We start from the raw sequence: 22411 nt of genomic DNA, 5'->3' as shown, positions 1-22411 counted from the left end.
GGACTTTTTTTCTTTTCTGGGGTGTGTCTACATTCAAGCGCACCTGGTTTACCTTTCGGTAGTAATCTTTAGTTTTCAAAATCATGCAAAGAAAGCACAATACTAAATGGAATGAATCATTTATTCATTTTTTTCTTTTGCCCTGAAAGCTTAACACAGTAAAATAACTTCAGTGAAACATGTGGCTCAGCCATGTGTACTAACTCGTCCCTAAGGAAATGGATAAACTAACACTAAGTGCACTGCACTCTAATAATCAAATGAAATGATACAACCATTGACATATCTTTTCAGGATTCAAATCAAGGAAGATGACTTCATGGTATAAAAGCCAGAGGAAGTTTTTTCCTAAACAAACAATTGACAATTCCTTCTGAGAGTGAAATGTTTTGGGATTAAAGCTGCAAGAGTGTGCTCAATGGAGTGAATGTTCAAGTATATTTAGTAAACGCATGAATATGTGGTCCCCGTCAAAGTGCTGGGTGGGCGGAATGAAAGATGCACTGATGGCCTTTAAGAACATGACCACTTTGCACTCTATTAGCAGTACAGCACTTTAACATTGTCACAGTGAAGCTGGAGTGACCACAAGGAGCATAAAAAGATTCCAAAGCATTCAATTAAGGTTAGCTTTCCATACGATGTTTGTGTGTTGTCTTCATGCTTGGCTGAATTTTAAAGCACTTCACTATTTTGCAAAGGTTCTGATACACTTCAGGAGCTGCAAAGTGTTTCAAAACATTTGACTGAGACTCTTTCAGTTAAGAAATAGGTTCAACCGTGTTTAAGATAAGTGGTACGGAAAATGGATGGCTAAGATTTCAACAGGCTCATTACTCCTCAGCAGTGAACACGTCGCTGGCCTTGGGTTCCTCGGGGGGCTTGGCCGCGGGGAAGCTCCGCAGTTTCTCCTGCAGGCCGCCCATGGCCAGCCTCATCTGGTCCTCGGTGCCCTGCAGGGACTTGAGTTCCATGGTGTAGAAGATGAAGAGCAGCGAAGTGCACAGCAGGATGGCCAAGCACAGCGCCACCAGCAGGTAAAAGGAGGTGAGCGGGAAGGCCTGCTCCGCTCCCAGCGTGAGCCAGGGCACGGCGGCGATTGCCAGCTCCAGCAGGAGCAGGGCCAGGCCCATGGCCGCCGTGCGGCCTGCCGTGTAGCGCATCCGCTCGGCGCAGTGCACGCCCACTTTCACCTCGGTGCGGGCCTCCGTCAATATGTCCACGAGTCGGGCCACCTCCCCTGAGGACAAGTTGTGTATTTAATGACGAACGTGCATATAAAATCAATCAACACATACAGATGCATCCTTCCGTCCACGTCTGCAGCACGGTACACAATTGGGGCAATTCATTTTGCAAACAGGTCACATGAGAAAGTGAAATTCTCATCAAGGGCCAAGAGGCCCTCAACATGCTAATGTCCACTTGTCTGTCAAGAGCTCAGAAATATACCTCCTTCACAGTCGCGACTACTCGACCGAAGGTCCCCGCCGGCTTCACTCGGCGCGAGCGTGAACTCGGCCGTCAGAGCCTCGTGGTCCGAGTAGGGAAAAGCCTGTCCCGGGACGGAACCTTTGGTGGTGCGCATGGACACGCACTTGATGTCAGCTTTGCAAGAACCCTACATGTGGGAAACAGAGTTGATAAAAACGTCTCCTTTAAAACCAGTAATGACACGGGGCGAACGGAATGTTTGAGCCACCTTGAAGAGGATGTAGTCGATTCTGATGCCTTTCTCGAAGGGAGCGATCACCTTCTGGCTGATGAAGGGATTGTCCAGTATCAGAGTCAGACCGTCTTCACATCCCTGAAACGTACTACTCATCAATAAGGTTCTTGTTTTGCAACAAACATAAGGTTCCTCAATTAGCTGAAAGCCACCACCTTGAGTTTGAAAGCAAGTAAATCAATGATCCTTTACCGTATCTCAAGACCTACATCAAAGTTATCAGTCTCCGCGTAGGCGTCTCGCAGTTCCGTGTAGGTCGTCAGGAGCCGGTTGCCGAGGTCCTGAGGGTGCATGTTGAGGTCGCCGCCGAGGACCACCACGTCGGCACCGGCGGATGTGTGGCTAGAAAAGTGCAGTTCAAATTGTCAACAACATATGAAGGCTACACTTTTAGGCGATTCGGGAGATGACAGTACCGGACGAACTGCTGCAGTTCCCAGGCCTGGACCACCCGGTGAGGCAGATAAGCGTCCCTCTCCCGACAGTACTCGGCGTGCAGCTGCAATGACAGATTGAACATCAGTGAACTCATGCAGTGTATTTTGGGATGTTCTGAGGCCACATACGTGAGTCAGGTAGAAGTTGGCGGTCAGCGCGCCGATGTTCAGGACAGCCAGTCCGACCGCCTTGCCTCCAAACCAGTCCCCGTGGTGAGCCTGATGATTGCAGTTTAGTTCTGAGGGGTCTGGTGTAAAACCCCGATCCCGCTTTAGCTATAAATTTGCATTGTTAATACTTACCATGTATGGGTAGCCATTGAGGGAATAGCGGTAAAGAAATGTGTCTTGGATTCTGTACTTGGAGAAAATAGCCAATCCACTGCCGATAACCCCGCTGGAGGGAGAAAAAAAGGTGAGCCATTAGAAGGTATTTCACTGGAATTTCTTTGTTAAATTAAACGAACAAATAGCCAAGATTAGAGTCTTGTGCCTTGGTATGCAGGTTAAGAGAGAATTAAAGAGCCTTAATCCTTCAGTCGCTTCCATTTAGCAGTTGGATCAAAGCGCTCCAGCACATCAGAGACCTTTTGGATATTTTGCAAGAGGATTACATCCTGAAACATGTTACCTCTTGAAGTAATGTGAGTGAACGTGGCTAGCGGCCAGTTTCTTTCTCAGGAACAGGTAGTCTTTTTCACTCCACACCTGGAGAACGGAAAAGCAATGCGAGACTTGAAATGAGCACGACCGGAACATTTTGCAGGTGAAATGGTCATAATACAAGCAGAAACTTTCTCATCAGATCCACTTACTTCTTGGAGGAGGATCACGTCGTGCTCTTCTTGGAGCAGCATGTCGCCGATCATGGCGTACCGCCGAGAGCAATGCTTGCTCAGGTAGCGCACCCCCCTGACAAACAAAAACACTAGTGTCATGTCAATTATGCAGTCACTGATATAAATGAGAGCATGTATGAGTGCCCGCACTGACCAGCAGTTGAGAGAGAACACGCGGATGCTGACAGAGTCCTGGTGATCCATGATGGTGGCGCATCAGATCCTAATTCAGAAGATGTCAAGTGTCACACATATGCAAATCAGCTCGTCTTTTCTGTTAACTACCTGAGAGTTGAGAAGTGAAGTAAGCTGCACTATCTAAGTACAAATGAAGAAGAGCGTAGTTCGCCTTTGGCCTAAAGTCAACTGATACGGACTCATGGGTTTCGAAAAGCCACGCACACAGATCATGTATTTAAATGGTGACCCTGTGGCCAGCATTTGTGTGTGCGAGTGTGTAAAAAGCTGACCAGGCAGGCAGAGTTTTGGTCACGCGCTGTTTGTTCTGAAAAAGGAGAAATGCTGTTGTGGAGGAAAAAAAAACAAACGTTGACCCCAAATGGGGGGTGGGGGGATTTAAGTCTAACCATACCTGGTTGTGTGTATCTATGGGAGATTTTAATTTGTTTCTATCTGGGATGCTGTGCAACTTAGAATGAATTGTGGTTTATTTAGAGCGTGCATGGGCAACTTGATGGCCACATGACAGCATCTGATTATATATTTTCTACTCACTGGGACCTTTATTGGCTACAACAACTTTACAGTATAATCATTTCCATGAAGCATGTTTATTTCAAATGGCAGACAATGAATTAACTTTTAAACAAGAGCAGGGGTGCATGCTAGCTTTAGCGTGTTTATTAACTTACTTGACATAAGATCACCTGAAGGTGGTGTTGAACGATGATTAAAGGCTTACAGAGGGTCTATCGATTTCTTATTTTTTTGTTATCTCACCTGGACGAGCTGTTTGCAGATCAGGCTCAGTGTGGGTTCTCACAGTCGCTCGGGTCCAGAATACTTCCTGGGGCTACCGACGAGCTAAGTCGACTGAAAGGAGCCCACTTACGTCGTCAAAGTTGTTGTTGTTGTTACTTCATGATGGTGAAATGCAACATCGCAAGGCTCTCGGCTACGCAGCTTTGCTTCAAGCAAAGTGTAAACAGATCGCATAAAAGACATGGAATGTTTGATTACGTGTGACGTCATTGGGGCACACGATCGTTTCTTTACATCCGATTCTACTCATCGCTTCATCAAAAAAATAAAACACAAAGTTGACGTTGAGTAAAAGTATTATACAGTTTATATCATAGGCCCATTGAGGGTCGATCAAAATACATATTTACATTTTAATTTACGTAGGCTGACTTCCGTATTTTTCCGCTCTCTGAGATTTCTGGGATATGAAGTTCTCTTGGCTTTTAGCTTTTTATTTTTTTTTCATTTATAAAGTCCTTTATTTGATATTTTCATTTTTATCAAAAGACATACAGTACACGGTAAAATAGTCAAAATATTTAAGAAGTAATTAAAATTAAAATAATTTAAAATACCACTTAAATATTTAAAACAACTTAGTCTTATCATACTCCATTCCAAACACCTGAAGAATTCTCTAAACATGTTAATTGGTGCATAGAACAAATAGCGTTGTCATCAGACCTTTTGCCAGCAATAACATCTCACAGATACTTGAAACTTAAAAATGTTGCATTTAGTATTGCATTCCTAATACTTGAATCAATAATCAATAATGAAAGAAGTCATGAACAATTACACAGCGTATCATGGGGAAAATGGCCCCCAAAGGCACCATGTGTCTTTTATTGTTTGATACATTGGTTTGATTACATAGTCCAACCTCTATTTGGAAGTATAAAATTGCAATTCACAATCGTGGCAAAAACAATAGTAAACCACCTTAAACCAAAAACAACAAAAACAATAAAACACCTTCCCACACCATTCAGAATATGATACATTAGATATCTTATTAATTATCAATATCAGCACAATCACACATTATTTTTCAGTGAGGCAAAACACTCACAGTCAAAAAGTCGACAGAATCAAAACAAGGACAAATGGTGGTAATGGCATGAAAACTGTATAAAACATACGATAAGCAAAGAAGAGCGTTATTTTGTTTGTCTGAGTTGTAAAATACGACATTCAAAGCCAGGCAGGAACTTTTGTCAAAATGTGTCCAATTTTACGGCAAGAAAAGAAAAAAAAAAAATCTCCAGTGAGTCACACAAACAGATGCTTCTCCAAATCAATGGAAAAATAATCAATAAGTAGTGTACCCACCCTCCCCTTATTATTAATATCTGCTTTCCAACCCTATAAATAACAATCAATGATCACATTCCATGCAGCACAGAGGCAACCGTTTCGAGTTGGATGTCAATATAGCGTCTTCAATATCAACAATCGAAGCTTCTCTGCATATAAGTGAAGACTTCACAGCATGCAATTTCTTTCTTAAACAAAAGAAACCGGGATTTCAATCTGCTCCTTCCTCTCTGTGCTGGGTCACTTGATCACAAATAAAAGTCCGTTCCCTCCCCTCCTTAAAATAAAAATACTCCTATGTAACACATATTCCTTTAGGATCCACTTGACTCACAGTACAGAAACAATGTAGTTTTCACTTTAGGCTACATATACAAACATCACGGCAGAAAAATAAAACACTGCTGTCGTTTTGTCTCTTTGGGCCTCACACCACAGCCACCGACCGACCGACCCGGTCGCCTCAGTGCAGCCGACCGAGTGAGCGCACGTCTTCCAATAAGGTCGTGGAACGATTGGCCTTATGTAAAAGAAGCGATAGTAAAAGTATCTGCAGTGTCTCAAAATAGTTGCTTTGGATACACGCGTACAGATGATTAGCATGATTGCGCCTTTCCAATCAAAGTCAGCAGAGGCCTGATTGTCAGATGTCTGGAAAAAGATTAACCTGAGTCATCATCTTGTGGCGTAGGGTGTGTTAAGAGTGATTTTGTTATCGGAAGACGGCTTAGGCTGACAAACAAATGCTAATCCTGTTCGATATTTGCATTCTTATGCTCAATAATTACGATTGCAAATCCTTGTACCTGACTTCCGCGCAGAACCACCAATTTAGTGACTGTGATGTGAAACCAATTAAGCGAGGTACATACATATCAACAGTAGGCCAAATTCAAGCACCCCCCCCCTTTCCGATCAAAATCAAAGGCCCAATTGTTAGACGTCTCAGATTATAAATACTAAACGTGTTCAATAGTTAGAATCACAAACAATTTATTCAATATTTATGAAAATCCCTAAGTTTTCTCCAACTATTCTTTTTTCTGTGGCAACATGCTGCCCCCACAGGTCAGTCATACTATGACCAACAACTCGGATTTGCGATTGTTGGAGATTTCATGCTGTGCCACACACTAAAAGCAGCAAGAACTCACGTGATGGAGTTTCTCACATTTAAAAATGGGTTAGGAGATTAAAAATGAATATGTGTGTACCCCGCTTAAGACAAGATTTAAAAAAACAGACAGACAGTACCAGAATAAGGTGTGAAAGGGCTGTTGGGCTTATTTCCGATTGAACTTGCCCTATGTTGATCTGTCACTTGAAAAAGAAAAAAAAAAGAGGTAGTACAAAAGGCAATTCAAAGTGGCAGGCAATCTTTGGAGAAAAAAGGCACTTTTCTTTCCTAACAAAATCTACTGCAACACTTCCTCTTCGGTCCAGTTCTATCTTCTTCTCTTGCTCCGAGTGATCTTGTCATTTGACACCTTCTCATTTCCTCAAGCTCTGTGGCGTACCTCCACTTCACCTAAAACTTTTTAAACACAAGCTACTGGTCTGACAAATGCACGTGTGTGATTGTGTTTTTATTCTTTATGTGTGTGTGTGTTAGTTCTCTAGCGTTGTTTCTGGTTTTGCTGGTTGAAAAGGGGGTGCAGGGGGATGTTTTCACTTTTTTTTTTTTTTTCGCTTAGTCCTTCACAAGTCTGTAGACGTGGTACTGAGCGCCGTGTTCGCTCGTGGACACCTCGAACACGAACGCGATGCACAGCAACGTCTCCTGGGTGTCGCGGTTTGTTACCACCTGGGAAAGCAAAAAAAACCAATGTCACCATTGCTTTAATTAACTTCTGTCTCCGAGGCGCACATTTAAATCTCCTCCTGTGGCCTATTAGAAGCCTTCTGAGGTGATTATCTATAAGACACACTTTTCAAATGTATACTCGAATGGACGTGTGTACCTGTAGGATGGTGAAGTTTTCAAGAACACTGTTCATCATGTACTTTTCAGGCAAGTGTTTGAGCTTGTGGATGAAGTTGATCATGTACTCGCACATGGGGGAGCGGTGGATCCTGTAAACGCACTTGCCCCCCTCCAGGCGGGCGTACTCTGTCTGCACCAAAACAAACACATCATGTCGCTAATATACCAGACGCCAATTTGGAGGAGATAATCGATCCTAATTACCTCGACTTTTTCCACCACCTGTTTCCCAAAGGAGCAGACTTTGGTTGAAACGGTGATGGTCATGTTCTCGGAGCTGCTGTACTGGCTGGTGACCCCGTAGAAAGAACCGGGGCCGTCCTGCATGCCGCTGCTGTTCAGGTCGGCCTGAAGAGAGTGTAATCAGTGTCATCCTTCAAAAAGCCACATATTAAGCAAAATCTTAATTATATCAAAAAGTGCATCAAAGGGGTAAATACACTTTTAAATGGAAGATGCTAATGACTTCCTCAAATTAAGCTTGATTGCTCACCCAAAATTTAACCAGGAAAAATGCGTTCTGAGGGCCTTTCTCGTAAAGCTCCTTGAGACCGCCCTTCTTCTCAGGGAACTTATCGTAGATCTGCCGGATGTCCACAGCCTCGAGGAGCGGGTCGCTGTAGGAGGGGTTGGTCTGTCCTATATGGACAAACAGGTGTTTGCTGTACTGCAAAACAAAGACACAAAACAGGGCACGTTTAATGTCCGCCATCAAACTGCTTTGCAGAAACTAATGTGCATGTGTGTCACTGGAGCAGCGTGCCCGCAACCTTTGACCTTTAGCTAATGCTTTTGTAAGCCATTCGAGCCTTGTGCCAATATTGTATTTTGCAAGCATACAGTAATAAATTACAATATTAAACAGCATGTAAGAGTTTTTGCTCTTTTTTTTTTGCTTCAATTGATATGCTATTCCTTCTGATGTGTGCACCTTGGCCACTAGAGGGCAGTATAATATTGACACAGATTGTCAGCTTCTCCATAATACACAATAATAAGTCTTTGCAGAGGAAAATGAATATTATAGCCTTCTGTAGGTGATCAAATTATTATTTCCATTCTTTCATCGCTTTCATAAATACAACAAAGACCTAAAAAGTTGAACTCACAGTGTCTGGGTCCCTTTGGACTTCCATGAAGGCGGAATATTCCAACATGCGCAGCTTTGACGATGCAATGGTCCGGTCCTGCCACACTGGCACCGCTGTCGCCGTGGGCGCGGGAGGCGGCGCCAAGGGCTCGTAACCTGTACGGCAAACACGCAAATATTTATTGCAGTTCATCAAACTGTATATGAATACAATATGCACCAAGTCATACTCACTTGGTATGGACTGCGGTACAGGACCCGATAGGCTTGGGTAGGGGGGCTGTGCAAAAGGTTTGATACTAGAACACAACAAATTCTTCAGTCAGACAAACATGACAAAAAAAAAAAAAAGCACCTTTGTATGACATGTTTGAAAGTTTTAAAGGGGAAATATGATCAAAACTTTAATCTCTGGATTGCCTGGCCACATAAGTGTGAGCTTAAACAACCGAGTAAATCTTTTGTGCTATGCCCTTTTCAGTAAAGCTTTTCCGCCAACAATTTAGCCTGGGTTGTCGTTGGTAGGTGGTTGGATTCCAAAAATTAAATGTGGATTGTGTACCATAAATCCTTTTTTTTAATTATTATTATTTTTATTGGTAATGATTCAAAATTTGTTTGCTTAAGAAAGTGTTTTGCAATTACAGCTTGTGGTACAGTTAAAATTTAAACTGTGAATGTAGTCGATTATAAACCTGTTTAGTAGGGTGTTGATTTTTTTTTTTTTTTTATGATAACTGCAGGCTTCAGTCTTGACTGTACTTAATACGTATAATTGAGCAGATTAATGAAGTGCTGCTTCTCTCTTTCTTCTTCACATTTCACATTGTTTGGTGTGCTCCACTTCTAGTCGTCATGGAAACAAAAGCTGCAGGCCCTATCACAATAGAGGTTGTTGACTTAAACCATAGTGTTAAAACTGTGCTGTCAATTTTAAGACAGCATGCCATAAACACATTATTAAGACATATGGGAAAAAAATTTTCAATTGTAAAAACAAAACGTGACAAAAAGCTTATTGCCAGTTGGTGTTCAAGAAAGCATGTGTTGCTGCACCAGCAAAGCGTAAGTCCACCTGCTTCATTCTTTTCCAACTTTTCTTTAGACAAACACAAGTGCATCGGGCCGGTGTTTGTTTTTTTTTTTTTTTTTTTTTTTTTTTTTTTGAGTGATGGAAGTTTTAAGTCAATTTGGTGCAGGAAACACACAAGAAAAAGAGTGTGGAAGTTAGTAGCGGTGCTTCGGTGCTCACGGCAGGAGCTCAGCTATCAGGGCGAACTTACGCATGGCTGGTGCGACCAAGCCCAGGAGTCCTTCCCGGGTTGAGATCTAGAACCAGCCTGATGTGCAAAAACGTCAGGCGTTAAACATGCTTTGCAATGCCGCTAATGAATGCATTGGCCAAAATGTTGTCTCCACTTATACACCCGGGCATCACAACACCACACCACCCCCTTCCTTCCCCCTCAAATTTCACAGGGGTTCTACTTACTCCTGAGAGGGTCCAGGCTGTCCCGGAATTGCCGCAGGCCAGAACTAGGGAACGATAGAGGGTTATCAGCTTGAGGGGAAAAAAAAAAAAAAAAAAAATCAACTTCTGAGGACTATTGGAAGAGGGTCTCACTCTGCTTGGCTGGTAGGGGGCGGGGGGCATTGGTGGAAGATGATTCTTGATCATGCTCGGCGAGACGATCTGCGCCGACGACAGCGCCGCCATGTTCTGCAAGGCTTTGTCTTTGGACGCCTGATCCTGCGTGACGGTACAGGGGAAGCAGGCCAGTCAAGCACAAGGGGGCAGGCACCACAATGTGCACAGGACTCCTAAAGCCAGGCACACACATACCGATAATGGGGCAGAATTTGAGTTGCCGTTTCAATCAATGTCTGCAAAGGACCAATAGTCTCAACATGATGGTGTGATTTTTCAATTGTAAATATTATACCTGGTCAATATTCTTGTCGCGTTGGGCTCAGCCACACACTTTGTAATTTGAAATGGATTAACAGCCAAATAGGGTCACGTTTGAGCATTTTCCCTTTTTTTCCATTCAAGTCCGCTTGAGTAAAATCGGTACGTGTGTATCCAGCTTGACTTTCTCAATGCAGCTAAAAGCTAAAGCGGGTTTCCACTGGTCGTTTTGGCTTTGAAAGCAAAGTAAAGCAGAGCATTATTGCGGTCGGTCACCATGGAAACAAAAGGATGAGGAGAGCCGCTTTGGACCGATGATTGGATGTAAAGCAGCATACGATACAAAAGTAGATTCATGAAAATACTTTAAGGTCTAAAAGTTTGCAAAGACAAATAAAATTGTTTCTTTAATGTGTTGCGCTATTTAACTTTTTTTGTCCGCAAAAAAATCACCAAGCTTTTGTCTCAAGAGACAAAAGCCCCAAAACAACAAAGCAGCACCTCAACAAAGCAAGCGAGGATGCCCAGCAGCGTTCAAAAATGAGGCTGTTTCCTTAGCATTGTGCCTCATTTCGGGCTAGCAAAGTAGGATGGGGGGGGCAGGGGGGCAGGGGCAAGGGCGGCGGGGTTGCCATGCCAGCAGAGGGCCATAAGGAGGTGCACTGATGCCACCGATGATGCCGGTAGGGGAAGCATAGCATACGGCACGAGTGAGATCCACTTACCAAATTCATCGCCTAAAGCACAACAAAAAGAGAAAAGAACCATTAGTTCGATGCATTTATGTCGTCTGAGGAGTTTTGGGCCATAAGGAAATGGATTGTGTCATCTGTAACATTAGCGTGCTTGGGGAAATTAGTCAACTTCACTTATTTGGGCCACATACAAATAAATGATGAAGTTGGGAGGTTGTGTAAAATACTTTTAGATAAAGTAAAATAATAGGGTGACTGACATTAGCGGATAAAAGGGTTGTTGCAAATATTATCTACCTAGTATTCCCATTATATTTATATTGTTGAAAATGGGCAAAAAAGTAAAATACAAATATAAAAATAAAAAATAATGAAAAGTATTTTTTTATGTTAAAAAAATAAGTGAGTTATTCCAGGAATTGGGTTGAATATTATCGAATACTTAGTTATGTGGCCACATTTTTGTGCCCTGCGTAAGTTCAGCACAAAACACAGCCAAATTTGTGTGCATGGGAGGCGTTTTCCTTTTTTTGGCACACTTCAAAATGGCTGTTTGCTGTGGTGTGGGCATGAACACAGCCAACTTGCTTTGGTCAGAAATAAAAAGAAAATATTTCTTTAACATTTGATTAGTTTCCAACAATTCCCAACACTCTCAACAAGGCTTAGACCTGCACTTATTATAAATCAGAGTTGTATACATATTTCTGATGCTGCTGTATTAGTTACCAGTAAGAGGTTAATGTTTGTGTACATATGACTGTAAATATTTCTTTTCATTTATTGGGGGGGGGGGGGGGGGGGGGAACAGACAAAAGGCAACAAGTGGAGAGAGAACAGGGAAGATGTTTCAAGTTCATCTCTACAAATATTCGAAAAATGAAGAGAGGAACTTAAGGGTCAGAGAAGAAAGAAGGCAGACAAGTCTCAGGGTTTGAAGAGCATGCTGTAGAAGCGTGAAAGACCAAAGCTTGTCACGGGCTTCTCAAAACAGCGTGTGTCAGCCTCTACGCTTTAAAGGAGACATATTCGGCATTTTCTGCAACAATTTCAAATCGAAATGGGTGCCTCAAATTCATGCTTGCTTACAGGCCAATTGAGTGTCGAAGGCAAGAAGGGCTTTCGTTACTCTGATGACAAGAGCTAGCTAATTGAGCCTAGATCGTAAAACCACCGCAATCCCCCATAATGGAACAAAAATAAAAATAGCGACCTGGCATGCACTGTACAACTTGGTGGTCAATTTTGGATAGCACTGACAATGATGTCATTTGTACAAGAAAGATTTCTCTTCCTCGAGTACATGGTTGTGTGTGCTACGTTTCAAAATGTAGTATGTACGAGAACTCTCTGGTGGGCTATTCTGAAATTAATTGAATTAATTTGACGTCACCACGTTAGAAACCCCACGGCAAACTGAGTGACCTTTCCATATGTCCCCTTTAATAGTCGATGTTAGAGAGCGCTGTCTGTCTGTCTGCCTGTCTGTCTGACCACAGCATGCAAGATCACTTTCTTTCCAGTATTCCTCAATAAAGCTGGAATTAGTTGACTACAAATCCTAACTTTGTCGGCCAAGCCAGCGTCTAATGACTCAAATGAGGTGGTTAGTGCAAAGCCAAGCCGTATGGTCCAGCCCCGGTTGAGCCCGCCGTGAAGCGCATACCTTTAGCTTTGACTGGATCTCGCGAGATTTTCTCCGGGCGAGAACCTGCAAGTGGCTAGAAACCTGCACAGAAAAATAGCCAAAGAGGGAGGGAAAGGAGAGAGAGAGAGAAGGTAAGAAGAAGGAGAAGGGAAGGGAGACGCCGTAACCAAAAGAGGAAAGAGACGCCCAGTCAGTGTCGCCGGAGAGGCGGGGCGGGGCAGGGCAGGTCGCCATCACCTACCTTGATACCCGCCTGGTATTCACGAACTTTCTTCCGTGCTAACACCTGTATGTGACTAGACACCTATGGGGGTGTGAGAAAGTTTTTGAGCATAAAAACACAACATGCATTAGGATGCATGCACACGCACACGCAATTAGAAGGGCACTTTCTAAAAGTGGAACTTCTAAAATCGGACCATTCAAAGGTATTGCAGGGCAAAGTTTCATTAAATCTCCTGAGACGTCAAGGGCTGGATCTACCACATGGTTCAAGTGATACAATTCACACTTTTTGCTGTCAACTTGACCAATAATTGGGCTATGCAAATAGGAAAAATACACAATGAATGGGATAGTTGAGATCATTGGGAAACAAAAAGTTACTATGTAGCCCAGTGACGTGAGCAAAATCCATTTGGTGCTTTACCATACACACGCCAGCATCTGCCCAGACCAAACTAATACATGAAAACTAACACATACTACTCATAAAATAATAATAAAATCATACATTATTGCCCTCAATTGCAGGGCACTTATAGACAAACTACGCCTGTATCGTAATCATGGAGGGCGCCGTACATTCCTTTGATGCAATGGAATGTTGAAATGTGATTGCAAACATTGCCCGTATGGATGATTTCACGTGTCCGATCTTAGAGTTTCCATTGTACTTCCATTAATGTATTAAAAATCCACAAACAGCTCATGCAAACAAGAGGAGTCAAATTAAATATAAGAACCATAATGAGACATCTTTTACCATCAACAATTGCAGTTCACAGCTTTAATATGACATATTAGAAACAAATTATTTTCAAGACAGAAATGAGGTCGTTTATCTTTCGAAAAGTATTTTCCTTTTTCACTTCATGTAATGAATCCGTACATTACTGTGGCGACATTTGGCTAATTTTTGGCTTTGCAGTGCGAGCAAATATTTGAGTTATACAAGCGCTGTGTGGTGGCAGTCACCTCACTTTGGTAAATAGTGAACAGAGGCTTCAGGCTGTTTGTCACTCCTGTCTACTGTAAAACTAAACATACCTAAGATTAAAGTATGTTTAAAACAACCACATTTGCTAAGATAACGTCAGTTGCTTCATGATTATGACGCAAAACAGCAGACAGGCAAATAGCACATTATAACTCTATGTCAACACAACACAAGTGTTGTATGTGTTTCACTTTTGGAATTGGAACATTGAAATAAATAAATTGACTAGCACATGATCTTTTTTGAGACGCAGCAGTAGACATATTTCAGAAGAATAAAACGTTGTTATCTCCAAACTGAAAAAGACTGATGCAAGAAGAAATGAATAATTATTCTAAGATGACTCTGCATCGCTTCAATGGAGATCATGTTGGTGTGTTAACAAATAGAAAAAAATCATGCATTTATGATCTGTCAAAGTTGTTAAACACTGAGACAACATAAAAAAGTATTTACCTGTTTTCTTGTGCGAGTCTTCCCCGTCCTCAGTTTGATGTAGCGCGCTATCAATTCATTGCGTCCTGTGTGGAGAAAAACGCAAACTAGTAAACAAAAAGAAATGTTGGGCAGAAGGTGGCACTGTTGTCACTTAAAAAAAACGCATGACAAGCAGTTTGACCTTTGCCAGGGTTTTCTGGACTTAGAAAGTCGCACATTGAAAAAATGAGATGAGCTTTGCGTGCGTGCATTACATAAACAACTTTAATCTGATTGTTACCCAAAAAACGTGATTATAGTAACACGCATTATTGACGTCACCGCCCAGCACAAACGCACTTTGTCACGGATCACGAGCCATGACACTTATGTTTCCCAAATGAGAGATCTTTATAGAGACATACAGGTATTTAAAGTAGACAACAGTAAGCAGTTTCTGATCTCGGTGCCTAATTACCCAGAAGGAGAAGAGAACAGACATAACATCCACTCGCCACATTCTGCACAAACTGTTTGCGTGTCTATTTTGGACACTTGTGGTTCTCTTTATGTTTCTGGTGCGTGAGAAGTGCTAAAAACATCATCATGTCTGATTGGAGAAGAAAAATGCAAACCGGGTTTCTGCCTCTCCAAAGCACAGGATGACGGAGGCCAAGACACGTACGGACTCAAGCAGTGAACACGCTTGCCAATAATCCAGAAAAATGAGAATGTTTCACTCCTTCAGATTTAAGTCAGCAAAAGGCAGCTTGTCGGATGTGAAAGATTATCCTGAGTGATTATCCTGTGGTCTGTGGTGTTAAGAGCGATTTTTCCGCTGGTTAGAGCTCCTAAGAGTACAACTAATCTTTCTACTCTGTATTTTCTGGAAATCGGGATGCCCTGTGGCCAGAGACGTAGCCGTCGTTTTAGATGTAAAGAGGGGGGAAATGGTTCTGGAGTAAAGCAATTTCAAGGGCAAATTATTCATTTCTTCTTGACCTAACTCAATAAGGTTAAAGCACGAGTGGGCAGATCATGAAGTTATTCACTTGCATAATTAAAACAATGAAAATGAAAGGTTTGCTTTTGCTTTAAGAACTCATTTCAAAAGCGAGTGTTGCCGTCTCATCTCACTTCACAACAAGCTGCAGTTTGGCCGACTGAACAATTCTTGCAAAAAGAGGCTTCAAGTTGTTCATTGCCATTCCAAGTTGAAGTTTACTCAAAAACTAAACATAAAATAAAGAAAAGTATAGAGTGTGTGTATATGTAAAACTACCAGATAGCTCGACTTAGACAAGTCAACTTAATGCAAACAGATCACGATAAATGCCATAGCTAGGTTAGTTTCAGTGTTATGACCCCTGTAAGCAATCGATATTTGCCCACAATCGGTGGAGCAACACATGTAGCAAGACTATATAATTATATGCTACTATGGCTATTACTGAACTGTGACCAACATCTCCAAGTTCAACCATAGATACGTCTTGACCCCCAGGTTGCACAAAAAGTCTGCCAAGGTGCGCACAAAAGGAGCAGCACGATGCCCACTGAATTGAAACGAGGCCCAAAAAAAAAGATAGCCTACTTACTTACTTCATTACTGTATGTTTTTATAATTCACAATATTTATAAGTGCTATTTTTGCTCTGAAACAATGGTTTCAGCGTATCACTGGTGCTTAATTGACTCCATTGTTCAGGAAGTCTCCATGCTGTCACATAACAAGAACAATGTCCTGTTTTTCACCCACTTTTTTCAATCACTCGGCCTCCAGAGGGCTCCGCGTTTCGCAGTGACCATAAAAGTACAGCAGGGCCCTTGCCGAACTGCCTGCCCGATACCCAACAAGCACGCGCCGCCCCCTTTTTGCCTGGGGCCAAAGGATGACCACGCCCGCTCCGGCGCCTCCGCATTCCTCACATTCTTCTGAGCCTGACACATCTGTGCGAGCCAGTCTGATTGGCCCGGGCCTGCAAACACAGCCGGAGCTCGGCCCGCCGCACACATGCACACGCGCGCACACACACACAAACACACTGACTTTAAGCAGCCCGAGGAGGCTACGGGGTTACATCAGAGGTTAGGCCACGGGTCTGCTGGGGTGGAAGGTTGATGGTTGGGAGGAGTGTGGAGGGGGGCAAAAGGGGCAGCTGATGCTGTAACTCTTGGAGGCAACACAAAGCCATCAGTGTCTCTGCCAACAACTGCCACCTGGCCACAGAGGAGGAGGACCGGGGGAGGGCAAGCCACCCCCTGCCAAAACAACACCACAGTGTGACCCGGCACGGAGCAGGCGGCAACACCTGCTGCTGACTGTCCAAGTAGAGGATGGCAGAGGGAGAATAATGCCAAGGCCAGCAACTGTCACCTTCAATCTCGTCAGCTCAAACCACTAAAGTTTTGCTACGGGGTTGCACAAATGTTTCATTGCACGTCTTTGGCAGTCAAAAAAAAAGCCGCAAAAGGATGTTCAAATTTAGAAGTGTTGAAATTGACAGTGGGATAGAGGTCAGCTCGTCTGTCTCATAAATCCTAACTTCAGCCTGGAGTCTGCACGTAGTTTCATTAACCCCGCCAAGAAACAAAAATAAAAATCCTCGACATTCATCTCTACTTGGCTCCACATCAACCTTTGAGGTGTTTTTACTTGGCTCATGTACCAACAACGTTCTGAGCAAATCAACTTGTTTAAGCAGTTAAGCAATGCAGTAAACAAAATGCCAATTAAAACACAATGTCCTTGCTGGAGCTAATTATAGAAATCTTCTGAAAAAAGAAGTGTGTTCATTAATTGATGAATTCAAACAGTACATGGAGGTGATCGTGAATGATTCACCTGGTGCTGTCAGAACAATGATCCAGTCGGACTGGTTCTATGAGTCATTTTCAGCGGAACACGCTGTTGTGTGGGGGCGGCGGCGGCGGCACGGCGGAAATAAACGCACAGGGGTCCTGCTTCCGTGTCTTTTTGTGACTCCCCCTCAGATTGCTGCAGCCTCTTTTCCTAACAGGCCGCGCCCCCGGCAGCCAGATTTTTTTTTTCAACTGCTCTACCGCTGGAATTTTCCACTTCCACGCTAAAACAGTCAGCAAAAAGGTAATCTCTTTTCACCCTCCGTAACACCCCCCCCCCTTGCCCAGCCACTCTCTCCAGCCCATCGCTGCGTATCTCCCCCCGCCCCGCTCCGCCCCCCTCCTCATAACATTGAGGTAATCCTAAATTGCTAGCATACTGCTCTGCAATGACTGAAAAAATTCCTAACATCTGAGCGAGAGCTTGACATGGAAGGAAGCACCCGGCCGGCCGGCCGGCATGCACAGTCATCACCCTCAACCTGCGTAAGCACTATTTTTTCACACCTTTGATTCCAAGGAAAAAAAAAAAAGTGATGCACACTTCCTCCAAGCACTTTTTATTGCAGCAATGACACCTCTAAGTGTTTGAAAGGGGGGTAGTGTGTGTGTACATGCTTGACAGACCTGTCGGGGCCCAAAAAACACAGGTGAGCGACATGTCAGCACAACGCCGAAGGAAAACAAGTCAAGTGACATTTTTTAATACGCCAACACACACACGCACACGCACACGCACGCACGCACGCACTTGCCACATAACGTTTGTTGATAACAGGAATGACTGCGTCCAAGTGTTTTCGCTTTGCTAATCCTGGAAATATGTGAGGCGGCCACAAGGGAAGTGCTATTTCATGCGTATAAATCAATACGTGTGAAAAAGCAAAGTGACAATGATAGTTGGAAATGTCGACTCAGCACAGTCAACTTAGCCTAGTTCGGTGCTTCTCAAATAGTGGGACAAGCGATGCCGGCCGGGGTGGGGTGGGGTGGGGTGGGCGTGTGTGACCCCAGGGTCACGTGTTCATTAGGATGCGATGTTATGCGCCTGCGTACAATTTTATAGACGAATGATACTAATTATAGTCATTGAGGGGAGTTAAGGCCCAAGGAGTGTGAAATATTTTCTTCATCCTTACAGCAAAATAGAAAATAATTGAGACAGAGTCGTTGAAAGAATACTATAAAGCTTCGTTCTTGGACTATTTTGCAATCACAATCGGAAAGGCCCAGAAAAGAATCGTTGATGTTGAAAAAAGATCGGGGTTATTATCAACACGTGTGACTTATTACATTGGAGAGTCGGCTGCTTGAACTGGCCACCACCCCGCCAACATTTTGGAAATGACTGGCGATGTTACTGGGAAGTCTAGACGGCCGCCTGGAACCAAAACGAAACTTGTAGCCGGGCCCTCTTGATAAGGCAATGGAAATTTAAAGGCTTTCCCACCAAGCTAGAGGCGTCTGGGCAAAATGTCTGGAATTCCCAATGGTTGCGGATGACTAACACGCATTTGGAGGCCATCGGGATCGAGTGAGACTGCAAAAAAAAAAAATGTAGTTGTTAACATTCCCATAAGCTCACGTGGCGGCAGCTTTTAGACGTCTGAGGTCATCGGCTTTCAACTGGACTGTCAACTCGGATGACTTGGTATAAATGGGGGGCGCCTCTGGGAGGGGGTCTTGACAGTTTGTCGCCAAGGGGGTCCGATTTGTGAGCACACTGCCTCTTTGTCAACGCATCATTGCACAATTTACACACAACGCTGCCCCGCTAAACATGACTTGAGAACTATTAAATCCTACTTAGCCAGGTTTGGCTTTTGGGCCAAAAGGTAAAATCAAAAACCTTAGAGTCAGCTGAATGGCTCCCAAAACTAACTGGCATTTTTTCAGGAAAATTCCTGAAAGTCAGAGTCGGTGCAATTGAAAGCAGAATCAGCAGAAATGTCGACTTCATCCTAAAATAAAAAAAAGCCAACGTGATGAACAGCCATGTCAAATTTAATCTTACGGGTAGCAGGCAGCACAGTGGCCTCGTGATTAGCATATTTATACTTTACACTTCTACAGGTTCAAATCTTGCCTCCGACTTCCTGGCTGCTGTTTGTACATTTTGTCGCTTGCCATCTTCCTAAATTTCAATTTACAACAAAAGCAAGAACAAATGTTTGGATTTAAACAGACTAAACAGACCATGTTTTTTTTAATTATATTAATAGAGTTTAATACTAACACTAACTTTAATAATAACCATCCATCCGTTTTCTTTAGCACTTATTCTGTACAAGGTCACGGGACAACTGAAGCCAATTCCAGCAGTAAGCAGACAGAAAGCGGTCTCCAACCAATCACAGCAGTAATAACAATAATAACATATATGATGATAATAATTCATTTTTTTTCCAACCAAAATCCCACAAGGAATGTGATCTCATCAGTTAGAAAAGCCACCCGAAAGCACTCAAATGCAAACTAATGCCTCTAAAATACATGTTTTCTCCAAAGTGATTGATGGTTATTATGGCCACATCGATTTCAACTTTTCGGCACTGGATGGACAATAATTAAAGGGCAGGAAAAAGATTTATAAAGCACCACTGGAAGGACTTGGAGGGATGCAATTAATTGGTGAAAATAAAACAAAGAGCTTTGTTTCCGGCAGGATTTCGCCTCAGAATCTCATTAGATGAGATGAGAATGAGGCATCAGCATAAGTTGAAGGCAAGGTTTTTAATTCCCCACACCTGTTTGCCGCTTATTCCATGCCAAAAGCAATCCATCTGGAGCTCTGCGGGACATTCAGGGCGCCTACAACACCTGCAGTTTAATGAACACGCTGCAGGAAACCACTCTAGACAAGCATGTGTGCGCCTCTTGTATTCCCACGTCCTGATAAACATCCAATTGAGAGTTCAAACTGCAGCAAGGAAAGGGGCGGGCATGATGGTGTCAATAACGCCAAGAGATGCTCTCGGAACAGCAAAAACCTGCTCGGAGCGCTGGTGCAACTGGAAGAACCTGCCCCCGGGTCACGGCACGACGTGTACAGACTTGTTGAGGCTGGAGAGGAAAACTGGCTCTTCTATGCAAACTGTGACATGAGCGAGCGGCAGAGAAAGAAATGCTTTGCACAATTGTTGGCGTTATGGCTTGAATGATTGTCTATTATTTAGGATGACCTTAATATTGAAGTATGAGCTTCTATAGTTGTATGAAATTTGAATATACTTGCGACTTGCTAAGTGTATGCATGGTTAGAAGCATTAACATTCGGCCTAATTCAGTCCAGATCTGATCCGGTTTGAATCCAAAATATGCCAAATTCAACCCAGAGTTGATTTGATTTGAATCCAACACTGATAAAACCAATCCCATTCATTTGTGAAATGGACTTATTTGGACAAACTTAACAGTGAATCCAGATCAGATCCAATTTGCAGATTAAGGGTCAGATGCTCTCACGTGAAAAGTAATTTTAATCTGTTTGAATATAAACTGACTACCCAATTCCACATAATTTGACTCTCACATCACTAATAACTTGATGACTATGACCAGATTTGCTATGTGAAAGCAGATTGAAACCTGGACCGTCAAACTAAATCGAACGTGGATCTGATCCTGGCCGCATCATACAGTCCACTCACCGTACATCTTGCCCTCGTCCGACAGGATGATTTTCCTCCGGCCGCAAGGAGGGTAGATGGCGAGGGCCTCCTGAAAACTCTGCTCGATATCCGGGCTCCAAACCCCCTCGGCGTCGCCGTCGATGGCTTTGTCCTCGTTGTCCCCGCCGTCCAGCCCATCTTCTGGGCTTCCGTTGGCACTCCAATCGTGAGACGCAATGGTGGCGGCTCCCCCTGGGCCCGACCCCGAGCCCCAATATGAAAGGATCGATAGAAGAGCTGGGGGAGAGAAAAAAAAAAGACAAGAGAAGCACTTAAAAAGTAAAAGGGGAATGTTTCGTGTGATTCTTTCTCCATAAAGCCTAATGAAAGTCCTCGTTGTTGTGTTTTTACAGAGGCAGAGCTCAAATGAAAACTCTAATGGAAGAACACATGGTCCCAAGATGTTACGGCGTAGAGACACGCATCATAAAAAGTGAGGAGATGATGGCAGCCTGAAACAGCGCACACACACACAACACCTGAACAACAAAGAAGCATTCTTATGTGAATGGAGGATCGGAAACGCAAACCAAATTCACTTCCAACCCCGTTTTGTCTGAACAGGCACTTGCATCCAATGATCTGATTTAGATCAAGTTTTTGTGTGATTCAGAGTCAACAATAGCAAGGTGAAACCAAATTGAATGCAGACCTCACTCAATCACTCAAAATCAAATCATTTCCAATATGTAGAAGGGTTATCCTTAAACCACATTTAGTTTAGATGTGATCCGACAAGCCCCGTAGAAGAAAAAACATCTGTCCATCCAGCTTTCACTTCTGCGTGGTTCTTCCAATTCATCCTTAATATATGACACCATGATAAGTAATTTCTCAGATAGTTTGTCTTTGCAGTGAAGAGATGAAAATAAATCCAAGATAGACCATGAAATGAACTTTAAAGAGCTCACTAATCAGGACTGGCCTCGGAGAATGTCTGTGGTCTCGGAACTGTAGGAACTGTGTCTCAATGCGGTCGGATGGTGGCTGACGGCGAGGAGGAGAAATCCAAAGTGTTTTTCAAGCTGCCTCCACAGCCTCACATTGTCTCCAGGATGGACGTCTATGGAGCGACCACGAGGCTCCCTCCCCCTGGGAGCTTCTTTTTCTACTTGGTGCAGATGCGGACAAATAAGAAATGATCAATGTTTATCGCAATGATGTTTGGTCGCAATATAAACCTGATTTCCCCTGGCTTGCGTAAATCTCGTTTGCATGGAATTATTTATGAGGGAAAAGATGGAAAGCGTCCATCCAGCCATTTTCTTTTAGGCTGGTTGTCATTAGGGTTGCGGGTAAGCTGGAGCCTGACCCAGCTAACTTTGGGCAACACACTGAGTGGATACAAACATAAACAAAATGTCACACTAATATTTACAGATATTGACAATTTAGTCCTCAATGAACCTAACATTCTTTTTTACGGTATGTGGAAGGATGCCTGAGAAGCCGGAGGAAGCCCATGCAAGTATAAATGATACGTGACCTCAAACGGAAAATATACAAGATGAAATGGATACCCAACTTTGAAAAAAAATATTCAGCTAACAGGATCTAGTCATACAAGCTCAAATGGGATTGAACTGTGTTTGGGGAAAGAAATACTGTCA

At 43.2% G+C, this 22411-nt stretch overlaps 2 protein-coding genes and 1 long non-coding RNA gene across 7 annotated transcripts; 1 reads left to right on the top strand and 2 right to left on the bottom strand.

The window, feature by feature from the left end:
- Positions 1 to 103: 103 nt before the first annotated feature.
- Positions 104 to 4276, bottom strand: smpd2b (sphingomyelin phosphodiesterase 2b). Its single transcript, XM_049734416.2, has 11 exons — positions 3966 to 4276; positions 3160 to 3228; positions 2982 to 3078; positions 2798 to 2874; positions 2470 to 2563; positions 2296 to 2385; positions 2146 to 2228; positions 1939 to 2071; positions 1703 to 1807; positions 1453 to 1621; positions 104 to 1240 (listed from the first exon to the last, which is right to left on the bottom strand). The coding sequence occupies exons 2-11, from the start codon at positions 3207 to 3209 to the stop codon at positions 834 to 836; spliced, it is 1305 nt and encodes a 434-aa protein (XP_049590373.1). The 5' UTR covers positions 3210 to 3228; positions 3966 to 4276; the 3' UTR covers positions 104 to 833.
- Positions 4277 to 4796: 520 nt separating this feature from the next.
- Positions 4797 to 21862, bottom strand: tead3b (TEA domain family member 3 b). Of its 5 annotated transcripts, XM_068652439.1 has the most exons (15): positions 21713 to 21862; positions 20781 to 21038; positions 14308 to 14372; positions 12874 to 12936; positions 12651 to 12713; positions 11015 to 11026; positions 10005 to 10130; positions 9873 to 9916; positions 9664 to 9720; positions 8615 to 8679; positions 8400 to 8536; positions 7784 to 7957; positions 7495 to 7638; positions 7268 to 7420; positions 4797 to 7110 (listed from the first exon to the last, which is right to left on the bottom strand). In XM_068652439.1, exons 2-15 carry the CDS (start codon positions 20785 to 20787, stop codon positions 6997 to 6999), a joined length of 1224 nt encoding a protein of 407 aa, XP_068508540.1. In that variant the 5' UTR covers positions 20788 to 21038; positions 21713 to 21862; the 3' UTR covers positions 4797 to 6996. The 5 variants fall into 5 exon arrangements, with proteins under 5 accessions (XP_068508540.1, XP_068508542.1, XP_068508541.1 ...); XM_068652441.1 differs by lacking the exons at positions 9664 to 9720; positions 21713 to 21862 and having other exon boundaries at positions 20781 to 20924; XM_068652440.1 differs by lacking the exons at positions 11015 to 11026; positions 21713 to 21862 and having other exon boundaries at positions 20781 to 20924.
- LOC137840762 (uncharacterized) lies at positions 17145 to 22388 on the top strand. The gene is made up of 2 exons (XR_011087773.1): positions 17145 to 17616; positions 21155 to 22388. It is a non-coding gene; the product is annotated as an uncharacterized lncRNA (long non-coding RNA).
- Positions 22389 to 22411: the final 23 nt, after the last annotated feature.

The sequence above is a fragment of the Syngnathus scovelli genome, chromosome 11, assembly GCF_024217435.2.
Source record: "Syngnathus scovelli strain Florida chromosome 11, RoL_Ssco_1.2, whole genome shotgun sequence".
Taxonomy (NCBI): Eukaryota; Metazoa; Chordata; class Actinopteri; order Syngnathiformes; family Syngnathidae; genus Syngnathus; species Syngnathus scovelli.
This window is presented reverse-complemented; position numbering and strand designations above follow the sequence as displayed.